This window comes from Dermacentor albipictus, chromosome 4 (assembly GCF_038994185.2).
Source record: "Dermacentor albipictus isolate Rhodes 1998 colony chromosome 4, USDA_Dalb.pri_finalv2, whole genome shotgun sequence".
In the NCBI taxonomy this organism is placed as follows: domain Eukaryota; kingdom Metazoa; phylum Arthropoda; class Arachnida; order Ixodida; family Ixodidae; genus Dermacentor; species Dermacentor albipictus.
In genome coordinates, this window is record NC_091824.1 from 77,491,928 (window position 1) to 77,512,216 (window position 20,289).

At 44.0% G+C, this 20,289-nt stretch overlaps 1 protein-coding gene across 3 annotated transcripts in view; it reads right to left on the reverse strand.

Moving 5' to 3' along the window:
- Positions 1-20,289, reverse strand: part of LOC135916455 (mucin-3A-like) — a 251,605-nt gene that overhangs the window by 3,130 nt on the left and 228,186 nt on the right. For all 3 annotated transcript variants that reach the window (XM_065449813.2, XM_065449815.2, XM_065449816.2), the window contains 4 exons: positions 18,382-18,489; positions 11,773-11,934; positions 10,270-10,610; positions 6,946-7,084 (listed from right to left, as the gene is read on the reverse strand). In XM_065449813.2, the coding sequence (XP_065305885.1) occupies positions 6,946-7,084; positions 10,270-10,610; positions 11,773-11,934; positions 18,382-18,489 (750 nt within the window). The remainder of the gene's footprint in view (positions 1-6,945; positions 7,085-10,269; positions 10,611-11,772; positions 11,935-18,381; positions 18,490-20,289) is intronic.

Here is a 20,289-nt window from a genome sequence, read left to right on the forward strand (position 1 = left end):
GAGGTGACGGCGCTTGAGAAACAGCACTGTTGGCCTCCATTCACGAGCCTTAAGGTTAAGCACTCTTGGGAGCTACGCTCTCTCTCTATCTTTGGCTGTCAGTGCCAGCCTGAGTATATTTCACTCTACTAATTCCACTTTGTCAAGAATCCTACACATACAGCAAGCTGCCTGCAGCACGTATAATCTCGATGATCTATATACAGTTGCCATTATAGCGACACGATTTCAGTATGACAAGTTACTAGTCGGAAGGGCTCACTTCACTTCATTTGTTTATTTTCTGAAAGTGCCCGAGAACAGCTTTGCGCCTTAATATTGGTGCGCTTGCGTTACACAAAGAACATAAAACTGAAAACCATAACAGGACATCTCAAACAACAGTGGCACAAAAATGCAACAAAAATTGAATTAATCAAACGCAGAAGTCAGATAATGAGCACACAGTAGAGCTGAATATATCAAGATAACGAGGCAAGGTATTTTGTTGCGTTACAAGGCGTGTTATAGCGTTAGAGGTGCAAGAGGAATCCACGTAGAAGGTGCTAGGATTGCGCAAAGTAGGGTGAGCCACGTAGAACGTTACAGATGACAGTAACCGCGCAGAGGAGAAGTGGCTGTAAGTTAGCTTATACAATAATAAGTAATTACGGCATTTACGCATTATTGCTAAGAGTATCATATTAAACATGCGCAGTACCCGCGCTCATGGGCATAAAATACACGGTGTCCCAGAAATCGATCGTACACGATACGAATGAAACGTCACTGAACACATTCCAGTTTTGCAACATTGGTCAAGTTATTACAGTTTCATACAGCAGAACTAAACTAATTTCGAGAGGACAAAAGAAGAATACAAGAGAATAAAGCAGTTGACATTCGTAAACATGTTAGTCATTCTTGATATGATGCCTAACTTTCTTTGGTATGCATTAACGATGCTTGTAACATGTTCTTCGGAAGCTAGCCGGGAGTCAACCAAGATTCTTAAGTCGCATGTACAACTCGCGCTCTTCAAAGGAATGTTATCAATTAAGTATTCGTATAGTAAAGTGTACATTTTCCGATTAAATGAAACAACAAGTGTCTTATTTAGATGAATGCGCAAAAAGTTGGAAGCACACCACTCCGCAACAGAATTCCCATCTTCCTGTAATAATTCACAATCCCGCTCCGATTCTATTTAGCGCTAAAGTTTAATATCGTCAACATATACAATCTCGCTTGTTAGCTAAAAAAAGCTAACACGCTAAAGTGCGAACGCACGGTCAACTTTATAATTGAAACATTTAATAAAAACATAGTACCCTTTCAAAACATTAAGATAGTAGCCCCACCAACTTTCCGCTGATTGACCTCCCTTTGAACGTCTTGCAGGGAGAAATGATTAATATTAAATTATTATTATTATTATTATTATTATTATTATTATTATTATTAAAACAGACATACAATTCAGAGAGAGGGAAATAGGGACGGAGCAGCCTGGCAACTACCTACTGTTTAGGAAGACGGGGTCGAAAACGGAAGTTGAAGACAAGGAGAGGGAAGAACACAAACACACATATACAAACATATGTATCCTGAGACCCGAAGAGAGCTGAAGGGCATAGTCGTCCTTCAAGTCGGTTCCGATTACAGACCGGTATGTTACGAAAGTGAAAGACTAATTTGTTTCTTTAGATGCCAATGCTAGATGTGAGAAGGAAGACCTCGATATACGTGCCCAAACTATCTTACTAACGCACAATCACACTTACATACTTTATGATTGGTTTTTAGCCGTGTGTGATGACGATATATATATATATATATATATATATATATATATATATATATATATATATATATATATATATATATATATATATATATGCCAAATTAGTCAGACGACGAACTCTTGATTGGATACACATGTTGGCAGCCGATCAAGAAGCGATTTGGCAGGCGTTGAGGATTGGCGAAAGAAGATCAAATCTACCCGTATCCCAGCAACTGGTGCAAATAGGCACGCTCAATACAAGTTAAACGCATGCGCAATAAGTTCGCGGAATGTCCGTCTGCTGCCTCAATTTTTTTGTTTTTGTTCCCGTTTGCAAATAGCATAAGCACTCTCTTCTGGCGGGTTGGCGACCTCCTTGCCAAGCATGACTGGCGCTCCGTCACTCATATGCCCTCTCGATATACCGTTTCGCGATCGGGCCTGATCGACTAACGCTAATGAGATCGACGAGCTTGGGGTGAGCAAGGCCGGACGCGAGGTAAACACGGACTTTGGGACGCAAGCTTCGTTCGGGCTTAGCGATTGATCTCGCTAGGTCGGCCTCACAGACGAGATCTAATTAACGCTGGAGATTATGTTTTTCTGAGCTGCGATAGTACTTCGTTCGGCAAAACATCAGTGCAAGATTACATTTAGCCGAAGATTGCAGGTCTGTTTGGGAGACGTCCGGAGGAAATGCTTGCTTGCGTGAAGAAGTCGTTTTGACTATGAGCTCGGAAACTGTATAGGCATCCGGCAACGCGTAAAAGACAATTCTAGAGTTACTACTGTTGCCAAAGTCTACTTGACTGAGTAGCCGCCTGTAGTTTCTAGTATAACAAAAATGTATGTTAGCACACTGGTAAATTTATTCTGACTTTTCTTCCTCCTTTCTTTCTTTCTTTCTTTCTTTCTTTCTTTCTTTCTTTCTTTCTTTCTTTCTTTCTTTCTTTCTTTCTTTCTTTCTTTCTTTCTTTCTTTCTTTCTTTCTTTCTTTCTTCCTTTCTTTCTTTCTTTCTTTCTTTCTTTCTTTCTTTCTTTCTTTCTTTCTTTCTTTCTTTCTATATTGTTGGTCCATATAGACCTCCTTTCTTTGCTTTCGTTCACCACAATATGTCAAGCTCATAGAGCTATGGTGTTACTGAGCATCTTTTCGCACGAGCCGTATGAAGTACTTCACTGCAGCTTCCTCAAGCGTAGGCAGGTGCAGGAATAAAACACCGATACAGATGTGTTGCGTAGTTAATTGAAAAGCACTCACCGACGATTACGGTACTCCCTAATGCGAAATTTGAGCGCAGCTCTATACAGGTTTTCATGTCGCGATACGTTGGCTGGCGCGGACGATGCGTCTCGTGCGGGACGTCGCGAACGGAACGAAGTGCGGCGCGACTGCCTCGCTAATGTGGAGATCGCGAGAGGCAGCGCGTGGGTGACGCGTGGGCGCGATTCACAGCAGCCGCCGCAGACAGACCTTCCAGACGACGCGCGCTACTCTGGCGCCATCTCGCAGCCATGGTCGCCGCACTACGCTTTTATCCTCACGGTTTCGCCATACCCTCCTCCTCTGCTTTCCTTCTCGCGCCTTTCATCTCCAGCTGCGCTCCGCGTTCACTCTTTCATCCTTCACTGCGCTCGTTCGCTCGGTTACGCCGACTCTCGCCGCAGAAACGGGTGCCTAAGAGCAGAGCTCTAAAACATCCTCGTATCGTAGTATCGTCAAACGCTTAGCCCGTTCGTAAGAACGTTTTCAAAATTCGTTTTCGATGCTGATTTTATTTAGTGCTTACGCGGTTGCTGTAGCGGTGATGGGGGAATTGAATGTCAATATCTTACTAAATTACGAATAGAGGAAAATTATGCAGACCCCAGGCACCTCTTGGAATCTATGTGCCGCGAAGCTTTCGTGAAGTCGTTAATGAAATGCTACGAGTTTGCCCATTTCATTCTTGCGTATTTGGCGCAAGGAAAACTGGCGCATGTGCACTTGTGCAGCCATGCTACGCAGTGTGACACACGTGGCGATCATCTAAAGAAAAAGCTCATTGGAGTGGGCACGATAGTATGTGTGCGTGTGGCCTAATGGTTGGTGCGTCAGGTTGATGTGCTAGGGTATACCGAGGTTCGATACCGGGCATGTAACTTTTCAATTTTTTTTTAATGTGAGCTTTTCGGCCAGACATGAGCAGCAGACGGCAGCCACGGTCAGGAGAGTCCCAGAGCAGGGTATTCGCAAAGCAAGCTTCTCTTTAAAAGTAAATAGCACACACTGTGTATCTGGAGTGATGTCACAGTTTGCTTCTTCTCAGCACGAGTTACAGAAGCATCATTTCGAATAATCTTTTCTGTAGTGACTGTCTTTATTGCGTTTTCGTTATTCTTCGCAAATACTTTCCGGTGCAGCTAACACAGCCACACGTAAAGCGATACCTCTTGTGGGATTTTTGAAATTTACACACACCACTGCACGCCCAATTACGGCATTGAAAAACCAAGCGCGATATGGCACCCATGCGTGATAGAAATGCAACCAGTGCTAATGACTGACCGGTTTAACCGCAATATCTTTATTTACACACGGCACCCTCATCGATCAAACATGCGTTGTGTCTCAAGACAATGGCATGTGAACAGACCCGGCGCATTCTGTGCACATCACTTACTGAAGCAACATGAAGCAAACTGCGCGAACGGACACATCCAATAACATATCATAGCACATATAGCAAATAAAGTTACCGTACGGGGTTTAATATTTTAGAAAAAGAGAGAAAGAAATGAAGTGGAAAAGGTAGGGAGGCTAACTGGAAGCGATTCTGGTTTGCTACCCTGCCCTGGGGGAAGGGTCAGGGGAAATGAAAGACGGAAAGTATAGCGAAGAGGTAAAGCAAAGGCACAACGTAAAATATATCCTTTTACGGCGACAAACGCGCTATGAGAGCCCTCAGAGGCAGGTTCCGAATTAATTTCGTTCGTCTGGTGTAACTATCACAACGAAAAGAAATTGCGTCGAGTAAACAAGCACATATGTCGCGCGAAACGTTAATCGAGCCTCCACTCGCCAGGGCGGATTAACCGCTCCTACGAACTGGCTACCACTCAAAGAATTTGCCGTCACATGGCGCTGAAAAAGTTATCGGATGGCGAAACGTCATTAGCGCTGACATGTGCTAACTCAGTTAGTTAGCAATCAGTTAGCAATCAGTGAGTGCCCAAGCTGGCGCTAGCAGCGGCCGAGTCTGGGTGCCTAGTGCAGAAAAATAAACGCGCGCATGGTCCGTGCGAAACGTACCGAGGTGTCGCAATTTGGCATGTAGACCTACAGGTTTGCCGGAAACTTTCGCTCGCACTTTTCTATGTGAACGCATAATGTGGGATGGATTTTGATGCATCCACAATGTGGATGTGCCACTTTCCAAAAAGCTAATTGGCAACTTGAGTGCTGCAGCAATAGATGACGCTGGATCTTGATGAGATCAAGCTAACATATCACGTAGTTTTCTGGATGCCCTAACGTGTCAAACTACTAGAGGTGTCATAGTATATTGCATTGTTCCTCATCGTCATTACAACGTGAAAATATCATGGACAATGCGTTTTAAACAAGCGCGGATATCACTTATACCTACAAGGACTGACAAAACTATCTTGGTTTGCTGGTATCTTACACAGAAATTTTACTATTTGATAACCACCTCAACGTGTCAGCCAGGCCATCATGATTGTGTCATTTGTGCCTATTCTTTCGAACGCGTTCATTTAGCGTCAATTATGTATTACAGCTAACACCAATGTAGCCAATAACAAGTTATTTTCGATCTCACAGTTATCTTAGACTATTGACATACGACGGTTCATAACCGTGTTGAAGCATCGTGAAGTAAAGCTGCCAAACAGATTTTATTTTCAGAATATTCCTCGTTTTCTCCCGGAGATGAGGCAAACTTGTATACGCCCTCCCTGTCTACGTCCAAAAGTTTCCTGACTCAGGCTGCCGAGTGGAAATGGCCGACCATGTTTTCCTGACCCATCGCGGTGGCGCCCGAGTGCTAGGGATCAAATCTCTGCCGCGGCCGACGCCTTTCGATGGGAGCGAAATGCAGAAACGCCCGTGTACCACGCATTGGGTGCACATTAAAGAACCCCATGTGGTCAAAATTATACCGAAGCTTCCCCCCCCCCCCCTACGGTGTGCGTCATAATCATATCGCGGTTTTGGCACGTAAAACACCCGAATAAACATCCACCTTCTCTGATATTTTTTCCACTATTTACCTTCATATTTTCAATGCATCATCAATTGCATATTTTACTTCCCTGACTGTATTTCTGGTGTATTTCCCAGTAGCAGCAAGTGTATAGACTGCGCTGCAGCCGTGTTCGTCATTCGCTTGGCGGCGAGTAAGAGTTTATGGGCATCATGTTTGAGAGTTCCTGCACGTACGGGTTGCGTTGCTGAAACCCAGCTGACCATTGTGATCCAAGACCGCGGCGGCCCCGTTCTCACAGGCACACGGTGTAAAAACGCGTACTGTGATTTTGGCGCATTATGAACGGATGTAGGCGGCAAGAATATTTGTATCCCTCGAGTACGATGGCATGCAGCCTACGCGCAAAGCAGAAACGTAGATACACAGCTTCACCAACAATCATCCTACGCGGTGGTCTGGTACCGCTACGTACAGTTTCATTCACGCCGGAATCATGGATTTCAGAGTTGAGGCATAATCATATTCAAGCCAAGAGACAATGAAGGCAACACAAGAAGAGAGAATATTAACGGAGGTTTTCATTAACACGTAGAAATAATAAGACAAAGAAGGAAATAAAATTGGATGACACGACAATTTGCCGCCGGCAGGAACCGAAGCCACGCCTTCTGCACTACCCGTGTGATGCTACGCCAACCAAGCCATGGGTTATCTTCTGTTCACTTTCGTGGGTATCTGTGAATGTGTACTAGACCTGGCCCTGGGATATGTTAGCCAGCGGAACACAGTAATAGTAATAATAGTAGTAATAAAACAAGTCTTTTTGCAAGAAATACGGTTGTGACTAACAAAACCCGAGCCCCACGGTTCACCTTCTTCGCGTTCAGATCTCAGAGGTCAGAACGATTTCAGCACCGCTCCTTGAAACGGCGGAGTCACATCGAACTCAAATCGCACACGGGCACTCACCTCGCCGAAATCGGCACCGCCTCCGCCGCGCGAAGTACTGGGCACGGCATCATCGTCGGGCGCGTCAGGCGGCCGCAGCCTCTTCACTGCTGGCCGGATGGTGGTCTCGTCGTACGATCGGCCCGTCTCCGAGATGGTGCTGCAGCCGCAAGAAAGAGATCGGGCGCCTCCAATGAAACACAACCAGCCGTGCGCGAGAGAGAAGCCGAAACAATGAACATATATTGGGAGGTTAAGCAAAATGGCGTCTGCAGGGTTTGATACCCGACACCACAGGCCGTAGAAGTAGGTACAAAAAAGAATGCAGATGAAGGAGTAAAACCCGAGGGAGAATTATGCAAAGAAAGTTGACTTTTTTACCCCCCTGAGCTAGAGACAAGCGGACTAAGCTGGGAATTAACCAAGAGTTGGGTGGCGTAGGCGCAAGAAGGAAGAGTACATAAAAGGTGCGACGATAGGCGTCACTTAGAAAACTGAATGTCTGAGTAAAAAGTCAAGAGATAACATAAAAATGACACAACTGTAACAATGGATTCGTTGTGATGCTATGAAGCTTCGCATTGACGTAACCAAAAGTTGACGAAAAGCCGTCTGGCTAGATAGAAAAGCACCTAAAAGAAAATTTGGGTATCTGACCGAGTGAACAACGATTGTGAGCCATGGTTCCATGTTAATGTACTTGACCGTGTCATAAACCCGATTTTTCGTGCAGGCTTTCAGCTGAGATTCGTGTACTTCTGTCGGCGTGTGCAGGCATAGACACCCACAGAACTTCTCGCGAAGGGTAGACGATGAGTCAAGAAGCTCGCAAACAAGTATTTAAAGCAGTACCGACCCAAGTTTTTCAAGTTGTAGAAACGCCACCGCACGCTTCTTGCAAGTAAAAATGATTGCACTTCGCAAGTACGAAAGCTGGCAATCAGAAAAATACTTTATTTCGATACTGAACTTTGTTACACGAAATGGCGGACCTGGCACAATGTACACAATTGTGACGTCGTCATACGAAAAAAAAAATTTCCTAAAGTTGTGAAGCGATAAGTTTAGATTTGACGAAGCTGCAAATTGTAAAAAAAAAGAAAAGAATTCAGCCCATGCACCCCGTACAGATGGCGAACCAGCGAAGCTGAAATGTGCAGCCCCCTTGTTTATCACTGGGTTAATTCCTATGTTTCATTAAACTCTTTCTCCATTATTGGTTACGTCTTTGTTTTGTTAATGAGGTTACACGCACGTTTGGCTTTGGTTTATCACATTGTTTATTTGAAATGCCACACATTGCGCTTCGCATAATCACCATCATGGAGGGGTGCATTGAGCGGTTCATTGCGTTAATGCAGCAGGTTTATCAAAGTTTTTCTGAATTATGTCCCGCATTTGTGTTTTGTGACGCGTTAATCAGTGTATTCATGACTCTCTAATGCACTGTAGTTACCAAGTGATACACTGGGTCCGCACAATTCGTTTAATTAAAGACAGGGGCACATTTTTGAACCTATTGCAAAGTCGGAGAGAGACTGCTGCGTGCGCGCTCCGTTGCGAGAGGGAAACGACGTCGCTATCGGCGTAGCCAACGGCGCGCCACACCTTTGTTGCGAGATAATTATGTCATAATAAAATTGTTTTACCCCGTCCCCCTCTATGTCCCTTCCTTGCAATCATAGGTAGATAAATGGCTGTGTTTTAAATGCGTAAGTATTTCTATGCCTACCCAACGAGAAATTTGCCCATCCGTCACGCAAGACCAATGCAATGCAATGCAATGCTACCTAACACCACCGTTACCTCAACGTGTGAGGACGTCCCGCCATCTGGTACCGAAAGCTTGCTGCGTCTTGTGCGACGTGCGATTGAGGCCGCATCTCCACCTGTCCCCCAGCCCGTTCTTACGACGAGCCCCGCCCGGCAGTATCGCTGATCCAAGCCGTCGTACGCGAAGAGCTGGCGAACGCAGGCATTCATCCAATCGGTGCTGTAATTAAGTCGCCCTGCGGTCACCAATTTCTTTCGACCTACCCGCCCACAATCGACTTATCCCGGGTACCGCGATCCAAAACCAGTGGCGCAAGCATAACGATAAGCTCATATGCTTCGACTGTAATGGGATAGGCCATATATCCCTCCATTGTCGCTATCGCAGGCAGTCGTCACCTCCTCCAGCGTACACTTACAGCCCGGAAGACAGTCGGTCCTCTTCGTTTCGCGCTCGCAATGACCCACCGCACCCTGATGTTCCTGCCGCGACTCCATGCTACGACCACTCGTCATTCCCGCAGAACCGGCGTTCTCGCTCCCCGCTGCCCCGTCGCTCGCCGTCACCATACCCTCGTCGTCCTTCTTCGGAAAACTGACCAGTGCAGCTTCCAGAGATGAGGCTACATTGTCCAACAGACCCGGAGATCCTCTGCTGACCCTGACTACCCGAGAAAACCTTTTGGATGTAGAAGTGGACGGCGTGCCTGCCTAGGTGCTCATAGGCACCGGGGCGCAACTATCTGTCATGAGTGCTCGCCTTCATCATCGCCTCAGGAAGGTTCTTACGCCCGCTACGTCCCCTGTCGTTCACGTTGCCCATGGCGGTACTCCTCGCGCCGTTGGCAAGTGTCCTGCGCGTGTGAGCTTCGCTGGCCACCAGACCTCACTTCTATTCGCCGCTCTACACCAGTGTCTCCATGACGTCATCCTTGGCCGTGACTTTCTGAGCACCTATTCTGCATTCATTGACTACTCATCTGGCATTCCAAAATTGGGACTCTCTTCCGTACCAGACCTCAACAACGAGTCGCCACCACATTCATGTGTCGTCGCGTTTGTTCGTCTGCGACCAGCTACCGCGACGTATGTCACGTTGACCTCATAGCCTCCTGTTTGTTAAGGTGAGTATGTGATTTCGCCTTCTCTAGATGAACTTTTGACGCAGTATGTGGCGCTCTCTCACTCTGTTGTGACTGTTGCGGAGAGCCGAGCGCGTATACCTATTCTTAATTTTGGACGCGCACCAGAATTTCCTCCAGAAGGCACGCTGGCGCATACCCACTAAGACGTTGCATAGCAGACGAGAAAGAAGACGAGCTGTGCCCAGCCCGCCATCTTTCTCGTTGTGCTGCCCTCGCTTCCATTACACACATATTGTAGATAAACACTTTTTCACCTCTCCCCGTAACAATGTTCTCATAGCTCGATTTCCCGCTACATTAAAGTTAATGTAGCTTTTGGTTTTTCAGTGTGTTTGTGGGCTGACAAAGAGCGTTGCGCAAAAGTTTGGTCGATTTCCTGTGGAGTTTTAAGGTTTATAAGGTGTCAGAAAACGGAGGACCCACGCACCTCTTCTTGGTGAACGTGTTGGTGCCATAGGCGTCCTCGCCTTGCTGTTGCTGCTGCTGCTGCGGCTGTTGTGGACCAGCGTCGGACGGTCCAGCCACGGAGCTTCGGAACTTGTCCATTTCGCGAGAGAAAGTTGACGGCTGCGAGGGAGCATCGTCGCCGCTGTGTCCCCGCTGCTGCTGCTGCTGCTTCTGATGCACGAGGTGCTGACGCTCGGCGGCTCGCTTGGAACTGTCGAGCCAGCGGGAGGTGCCTGGCGTGATTGGCGCCGGGGGCGGTGGCGGGGGAGGTGCCGGGGCATCGGGGCGACGCTGCGCTGTCCCCGTGGCCGGTGGGCTCGCCTGTCGAGAAAGGGTGAGCAGTGTGACCGCGTGCCGAAGACTGGGCACGTATCTGTCCGATCGCACGGCTGTTTCACAGATAGTTGTTGAGCTCATCATTCCTGCAGCATGGGTTCTCATTATTAACTTCCGAGAATAAGAAAGGTGCGCCGGATGTGAGATGAACGTCTGAATCGAAAGCGTCTCAAGTATTTTCTTATTTCCAACGTTCCATATTCTCGTGAAAGTCTTTAGTTCCGAAATGCGCACTACCATCGCCGCCTCCAAATAAATGGCATCGGTGCCTCACGAATCAGCCGTAGCAGTGCTCGTCAGCTATTTCGATTGCGGCTCTTCTTAGCGAGAACATTTCATGCGCTATAATTTGCTTGGAAGGCGTATTAGGCATATTTGCTCGGAAGGCGTGTGGGCGTATTATGCTCATCTGATATCTCAAGCTGTCGAAGCTTCGCGGCTCTTTCGAAGAGAGCATTTTGATTGCGAGTAATTGGTTGAGCAGTGAATGCAATGGATATTATCAAGAAAGAAAAGTGCTCGGTGTATACAAAAAAAAATCTGTTGGTTAAATCTTTCACCTTATCATGTTATGCTGCAAAGGAAAACCTCCGTGTGAATTTAAAACCTCACATGTATAGTGACAAACTTACTGGTATGTAGTCCCTGACCCAGTTCCAAAATAACTCAAGGTTGCGTAATGTTCTTCGCGCTGACACGCAAGGCTTCTTTCTTTTTTTTTCTTTTCTACAAACAATACTTCACAAAAATCTTTCTACAAGACAAACCGGGCAGAGTCATATTTGTTTTGCAGTACATTTAAATTCAGTCAAATTTGGATTAGAAGGGTGGACAGATAACTACTGAAGCACTGAAAACTTATGGTACTCATCATTGCTGCAGATCTTTGAGGCGTATAGCGTGAAAGAGTGAACAGGACGATAACCGACAAACTTTGGATTCAGCATAAGGTGTCGCCGAGAGATGCGCTATGGTGTACTGGAAATAACACAGAGGAAATGCTTAGAATGTGTTTATTCGTTTAATCTAAGCGTTAGGGATTTTGTGCGTCGCGACTGCGGGGGGACAAAGGGAGGAGGGGGGCGAGATAATCGCACGATGAGTCACGATTAGTTCTCAGGAGATTGATTGGAGAAACGAAGCTCACCTTTTTTTCGCTCGAGGCAGGACTAGACTTTTTGGACCCCTTCTTTTTGGCTCCCGCAGATTCCTCCTTGGTTTGACTGCTCTTCCAACGGTTGAAAGTGTTGGTGTCCGGCAGGGAAGCAAAGCGGCCTTCGTCCGACTTGCTGTCCGTTGGCTGCCTAGCCTGAAAGTGGCAGAAAGCAGTTAAATATGTGAATGCCTCCTGTGCGGGTATAAGGGACCCCAGATGACGCACCATAGAATGAGCGACACAGATTATTGCTCCTCGTTTAGGCTGACTTTTGAGTCTTAATTGCGCGTGTGTAGAATTTTTGGCTGGAATTGCAAGACATGTCACATGCTGGAACATCCGTAAAGCCTGAAAGCCTTCAACCAGCTGTTTTATTCTTCGTGAACCCGTCTTCAATGACCCTGGCAGTATGCATTTCTTCTTACCAATAAATAACATCTTCCCATTATACTATGTTCACTGGAAAAAGAACTTTGTATAAAGTGCAATGTATGATTAAGCGCAGGATACCCAATGAAACAGTAAGTAGGGTAATATAAGAGCAAACAAATAAATTTAAACGCAGCGGTAAAATGAATACAGGGCTCGATATCACCCTACACAGTTCATGCTATCTCATGCGCCTTACATCAGACTACGTTGATCCAGGTGCCAATTCCCCACCGATTGTATTAGATAACATCGCAAACATAGTGAAAAGTGAAGACATACGTTAGGCGAACGCAATACAAAAACTGAGCAAGAAGCGCTCACTAGTCGTGCAGACTACGAATAGCTAAATAAATGGAGAACAAACCGATATGAACACCGCGTGGTAGCCCACCAAGCTGCCCGCCAGCCGGACTCGTGCAGTAAGCGCGGTATTTCACTGTCTCCAGCCTGAGAGAAATCATTTCTAAGTGATTTGACCCTCGCGACCACGATCCCGTTCCCAGACGTACTACTTGCCGCACTCTCGTCGTGTATTCGTGACCTTGTATCGCAAAGAGCGTACCGGTCACGTCTCTTCTGTGTCTAACATTGCGCGCCTTTTAGCCTTGAATCTTCACTTACTTCTCGATTACCCAACGCCGTGTCCCATTGAACGGACTACGAGAGGCACGATGTCGTGGTCGCAAGACGCGGCTTTTTTGGTCGCTTTGATGGCCAAGCTTCAGGTGCAACCAAGCAGAGGAGAATGCAACCGTGCGTCCGGAAGGGAAGTTGCAGTCGAAGCAACCAGCGAGATGGCAGGTGCGAGTATTGATAGGCTGGTTGAAACTAAAGAAGCGTGTTGGGACGGTCCATGAAATCGTTCTGCAGACAACGGCCCGTCAACGAGAGTAACAACATGGATATGGCGTTAAGTTCAGAAAGACCCTGGTAGAAGGTCAAAAAGTTTTCTTGTAGATGGTGCGTCCTGTTGACGCGGGGCGGGAATAAATGGAAGGCTCAGAAGGTGGCTTTTATCCAGCAGTCTAGGAGGCAACTTGAGTATTAGGCGAAGTTTCATCTATTCCAGTTAACAAAAACTGCGCTCGAAACTGCCCCATCACCCTTGATTTCACAATTATAGGTTAATATGTAGAAAGTATGCATATGCCAACATGAGTATTAGGCGAAGTTTCATCTGTTCGAGTTAACAAAAACTGTGCTCGAAACTGCCCCATCACCCTTGATTTCACAATTATAGGTTAATATGTAGAAAGTATGCATATGCCAACATGAGTATTAGGCAAAGTTTCATCTGTTCGAGTTAACAAAAACTGTGCTCGAAACTGCCTCATCACCCTTGATTTCACAATTATAGGTTAATATGTAGAAAGTATGCATATGCCAACATGAGTATTAGGCAAAGTTTCATCTGTTCGAGTTAACAAAAACTGTGCTCGAAACTGCCTCATCACCCTTGATTTCACAATTATAGGTTAATATGTAGAAAGTATGCATATGCCAACATGAGTATTAGGCGAAGTTTCATCTATTCCAGTTAACAAAAACTGCGCTCGAAACTGCCCCATCACCCTTGATTTCACAATTATAGGTTAATATGTAGAAAGTATGCATATGCCAACATGAGTATTAGGCAAAGTTTCATCTGTTCGAGTTAACAAAAACTGTGCTCGAAACTGCCTCATCACCCTTGATTTCACAATTATAGGTTAATATGTAGAAAGTATGCATATGCCAACATGAGTATTAGGCAAAGTTTCATCTGTTCGAGTTAACAAAAACTGTGCTCGAAACTGCCTCATCACCCTTGATTTCACAATTATAGGTTAATATGTAGAAAGTATGCATATGCCAACATGAGTATTAGGCAAAGTTTCATCTGTTCGAGTTAACAAAAACTGTGCTCGAAACTGCCTCATCACCCTTGATTTCACAATTATAGGTTAATATGTAGAAAGTATGCATATGCCAACATGAGTATTAGGCGAAGTTTCATCTATTCCAGTTAACAAAAACTGTGCTCGAAACTGCCTCATCACCCTTGATTTCACAATTATAGGTTAATATGTAGAAAGTATGCATATGCCAACATGAGTATTAGGCAAAGTTTCATCTGTTCGAGTTAACAAAAACTGCGCTCGAAACTGCCTCATCACCCTTGATTTCACAATTATAGGTTAATATGTAGAAAGTATGCATATGCCAACATGAGTATTAGGCAAAGTTTCATCTGTTCGAGTTAACAAAAACTGTGCTCGAAACTGCCTCATCACCCTTGATTTCACAATTATAGGTTAATATGTAGAAAGTATGCATATGCCAACATGAGTATTAGGCGAAGTTTCATCTATTCCAGTTAACAAAAACTGTGCTCGAAACTGCCTCATCACCCTTGATTTCACAATTATAGGTTAATATGTAGAAAGTATGCATATGCCAACATGAGTATTAGGCAAAGTTTCATCTGTTCGAGTTAACAAAAACTGCGCTCGAAACTGCCTCATCACCCTTGATTTCACAATTATAGGTTAATATGTAGAAAGTATGCATATGCCAACATGAGTATTAGGCGAAGTTTCATCTATTCCAGTTAACAAAAACTGCGCTCGAAACTGCCCCATCACCCTTGATTTCACAATTATAGGTTAATATGTAGAAAGTATGCATATGCCAACATGAGTATTAGGCGAAGTTTCATCTATTCCAGTTAACAAAAACTGTGCTCGAAACTGCCTCATCACCCTTGATTTCACAATTATAGGTTAATATGTAGAAAGTATGCATATGCCAACATGAGTATTAGGCAAAGTTTCATCTGTTCGAGTTAACAAAAACTGTGCTCGAAACTGCCTCATCACCCTTGATTTCACAATTATAGGTTAATATGTAGAAAGTATGCATATGCCAACATGAGTATTAGGCAAAGTTTCATCTGTTCGAGTTAACAAAAACTGTGCTCGAAACTGCCTCATCACCCTTGATTTCACAATTATAGGTTAATATGTAGAAAGTATGCATATGCCAACATGAGTATTAGGCAAAGTTTCATCTATTCCAGTTAACAAAAACTGTGCTCGAAACTGCCTCATCACCCTTGATTTCACAATTATAGGTTAATATGTAGAAAGTATGCATATGCCAACATGAGTATTAGGCAAAGTTTCATCTGTTCGAGTTAACAAAAACTGTGCTCGAAACTGCCTCATCACCCTTGATTTCACAATTATAGGTTAATATGTAGAAAGTATGCATATGCCAACATGAGTATTAGGCAAAGTTTCATCTGTTCGAGTTAACAAAAACTGTGCTCGAAACTGCCTCATCACCCTTGATTTCACAATTATAGGTTAATATGTAGAAAGTATGCATATGCCAACATGAGTATTAGGCGAAGTTTCATCTATTCCAGTTAACAAAAACTGCGCTCGAAACTGCCCCATCACCCTTGATTTCACAAGTATAGGTTAATATGTAGAAAGTATGCATATGCCAACATGAGTATTAGGCAAAGTTTCATCTGTTCGAGTTAACAAAAACTGTGCTCGAAACTGCCTCATCACCCTTGATTTCACAATTATAGGTTAATATGTAGAAAGTATGCATATGCCAACATGAGTATTAGGCAAAGTTTCATCTGTTCGAGTTAACAAAAACTGTGCTCGAAACTGCCTCATCACCCTTGATTTCACAATTATAGGTTAATATGTAGAAAGTATGCATATGCCAACATGAGTATTAGGCGAAGTTTCATCTATTCCAGTTAACAAAAACTGTGCTCGAAACTGCCTCATCACCCTTGATTTCACAATTATAGGTTAATATGTAGAAAGTATGCATATGCCAACATGAGTATTAGGCAAAGTTTCATCTGTTCGAGTTAACAAAAACTGTGCTCGAAACTGCCTCATCACCCTTGATTTCACAATTATAGGTTAATATGTAGAAAGTATGCATATGCCAACATGAGTATTAGGCAAAGTTTCATCTGTTCGAGTTAACAAAAACTGCGCTCGAAACTGCCCCATCACCCTTGATTTCACAATTATAGGTTAATATGTAGAAAGTATGCATATGCCAACATGAGTATTAGGCAAAGTTTCATCTGTTCGAGTTAACAAAAACTGTGCTCGAAACTGCCTCATCACCCTTGATTTCACAATTATAGGTTAATATGTAGAAAGTATGCATATGCCAACATGAGTATTAGGCGAAGTTTCATCTATTCCAGTTAACAAAAACTGCGCTCGAAACTGCCCCATCACCCTTGATTTCACAATTATAGGTTAATATGTAGAAAGTATGCATATGCCAACATGAGTATTAGGCAAAGTTTCATCTGTTCGAGTTAACAAAAACTGTGCTCGAAACTGCCTCATCACCCTTGATTTCACAATTATAGGTTAATATGTAGAAAGTATGCATATGCCAACATGAGTATTAGGCAAAGTTTCATCTGTTCGAGTTAACAAAAACTGTGCTCGAAACTGCCTCATCACCCTTGATTTCACAATTATAGGTTAATATGTAGAAAGTATGCATATGCCAACATGAGTATTAGGCAAAGTTTCATCTGTTCGAGTTAACAAAAACTGTGCTCGAAACTGCCTCATCACCCTTGATTTCACAATTATAGGTTAATATGTAGAAAGTATGCATATGCCAACATGAGTATTAGGCAAAGTTTCATCTGTTCGAGTTAACAAAAACTGTGCTCGAAACTGCCCCATCACCCTTGATTTCACAATTATAGGTTAATATGTAGAAAGTATGCATATGCCAACATGAGTATTAGGCGAAGTTTCATCTATTCCAGTTAACAAAAACTGCGCTCGAAACTGCCCCATCACCCTTGATTTCACAATTATAGGTTAATATGTAGAAAGTATGCATATGCCAACATGAGTATTAGGCAAAGTTTCATCTGTTCGAGTTAACAAAAACTGTGCTCGAAACTGCCTCATCACCCTTGATTTCACAATTATAGGTTAATATGTAGAAAGTATGCATATGCCAACATGAGTATTAGGCGAAGTTTCATCTATTCCAGTTAACAAAAACTGCGCTCGAAACTGCCCCATCACCCTTGATTTCACAATTATAGGTTAATATGTAGAAAGTATGCATATGCCAACATGAGTATTAGGCGAAGTTTCATCTGTTCGAGTTAACAAAAACTGTGCTCGAAACTGCCTCATCACCCTTGATTTCACAATTATAGGTTAATATGTAGAAAGTATGCATATGCCAACATGAGTATTAGGCAAAGTTTCATCTGTTCGAGTTAACAAAAACTGTGCTCGAAACTGCCTCATCACCCTTGATTTCACAATTAATGGTCAATGTGTAGAAAGTATGCATAAAATAAATATGTACACTAATTTTTTGAAATTACATTTTACTATAATGTCTATCGATCGTCATTGGGCAGTTTGTCGACTTGCAAGCTTACACTTTTCTCGACTAAAGTATACAGGCCTTTGGAAATCCTATTTGAATGCGTACGGACAACAGTAAATGAAATATATTGAGCAGAATCTATCTGAGGATGATCGTCAAAGTCAAGCGATAGCTGCTGCTACGATATGCAACTGGGGATACTTACTCGTTAGCGCCGTCGGTTAATGCTATGCGACTAGCAGGCGTTGTGAAGTGCGGACATTACGAAGTGCACTCGAAATCTATCGGCCTCACCATGCGACGAGACGAGAGACACGCTGACGCATATGCATATTCCGTGCATCTACGTATGGTCATACCATCAAATATGCTGTGACTAGCACCTCGTGAAGCGCTGCCCCTGCTGCAAAGGGCTTTTTTTTTACCCTGCGTTCACGTACCAGCGTCAGAGAATATCGCATGGTGTTCGATGGAGGAATGCTGTGTGCGACGTACGCGGAACACCAGTTCTGTGTTCGCTTTCACCGCCCAGAATGGGCAGCAAGTGGCCGGGACACGAAGCCGACAGCATGATAGCGATTACAATGTACGAATAATTGCTATCACAATTTATACAAAACTTGTAACGACTTTTGTGTGCATACAGCCTTCATACTTTATATCTTTAAAAGGACAAGTTCAAGGACGGCCAGGTAAAGCAGTTTGCTTGCAGTCTGCAAACAATAGATTGACTGTAGAAATTATAATAGTATAATGGTCTACGAAACTCACATTTCCAGTCGAGCCATCCAGGACGTAAAGCAGCTTGCTCTGCATTGTGCCCATGTCCACCTGGTCTCGGCCGAGTGTGTCGATGGCTCCGGAACTCTGTGGCTTTCCCTGCGATCCACGAATTATTACACTGGGATTCCGCGAATTATTATACTAGAAATTCACATTTTTTATTCGCGCTCGATATGTCTGTGCACTAGCGCTTTTGGAAAAGTTGTTCCATCAAAACAAGTAGGCAACGATTGAAATTAATTAATGATTACACAGGCAATATATAGGACGCAAGTAAATTATCGGACGTTGTAGCATATTGGATTGCCCGGAGAGTCACTACTGCTGCATGGTTAGGCAAAGATTTAAAACTCTCCGAGTGGCCGGTTAAAATCTATGCTTTTCCATTCTAAGATTCTCGGAAAGGTGAAATTTACTAAGTAATACTGGCTGTTACAGGTACCCACGAGATTAGTTAACATTGCAGTTTGAAGATGCGAGCTCGACCATCCTGTGGCCAAGAAGGAATGCGAATAACATTCTTGCACGTTAGGTGGCATAGAGTTTCTTGTTGGTTTGTTTTCCAATTCTTTATTGCTTGTATTTGAGTTTCGTAGGATTAGCACTCTAATTAGCTTTGAAGGTACGCACTACGGGGGAATATTCGAGTGTTACATTTCTTCGTAACGTACCACATTGCAAAAAAGCGCGAATACACTAAAACTCATTAGTGATTGGCGATAATATAAGCTTAGTTTACACTTGGGGATTATCTTGCTATTAAAGGGCACTCAAAGACAAGCCGTTATTCCTATTAGGCAGTCATTCCAGTACCGGGTCAACAAATGTTATCTGGGGTAAGAAAAACGAAAAAAAGGAAAACAAATCTTCCTGTTATTCAGAAAAGGTACACAATTATTCAGTTATGTAAATGTGTAAATGGGAAGGAAAGGGTTAACTCACAGTTCACCAGCTTGCATGTTTTTTGTGAGAGATGGTTGGAAGAAGAGGGTCCGGACACCAGGTCCACGTAGAGGGTTAGGAGCCGCAGACCACCCAAAGTTTGGGGTTCACTGTGCACTGGTCACTTAAAGATTTCACACGCTGGCATTGCACAGGCATGGTCGAAAGAAATCGCAAGTGCCGGCGGGCTGGTAGGCTGCTAAACGTTAAAATTCATGTTACCTGTCTTTCGTATGACAGTCTTTGAAGCGCGTTCGCAATTACTAGAACTAGTTACATTTGTTGTCATGTTTCCTTGACTCATAAAGACATCATTACAAGAACAAAATTAAATGCTCACAATATATCATACACCAATCGGTATGCGTAGCCCATGCGTTCTGGCAAAGCTCACACAAGGATTATAGTTATTGCAGTAAGCAGAATGACTTGATAGGCAGGGCACATTCGGCACTTGAGTTTCATCGGACCACTGTTTAATGGCAACCCTAAACCAAGTCCTCCTTTTGGTCAAAAAGAAAATGGATCAACAGATATCGGAGCATCCAGCCATGACCTACGAACCAAGAAGCCGCCATAAAGAAAATAAAAGGGCATCCCGCCCCATCTTAACACCTCCGTTGGCCCACCCAAGAAGCATCCGGCAAGGAACAAAAACAGTAAGAGTTGTCAACTCAATGGCTCAAGTGGCACACGATTCATCGCACATTTCGACCGACACTTAAGTAATGGCTTCGTGCCACACTCGTAACAACCGAATCGAACATTAAAACCCGTGTTGCTCCGCCCAAATACTTGACATAACACGCTAGAGAAGTAGAGGTGTAGGCGAGATAGCTTGTATGCTATCAGATAACAGGAAAGGTCGTTCTCGACTTAAACAAGGTTGATGCTATAACAAGACCGTAATGCCACTCTGCACGAAGAAATGACAACTCTTTCTTGTCCACCTCT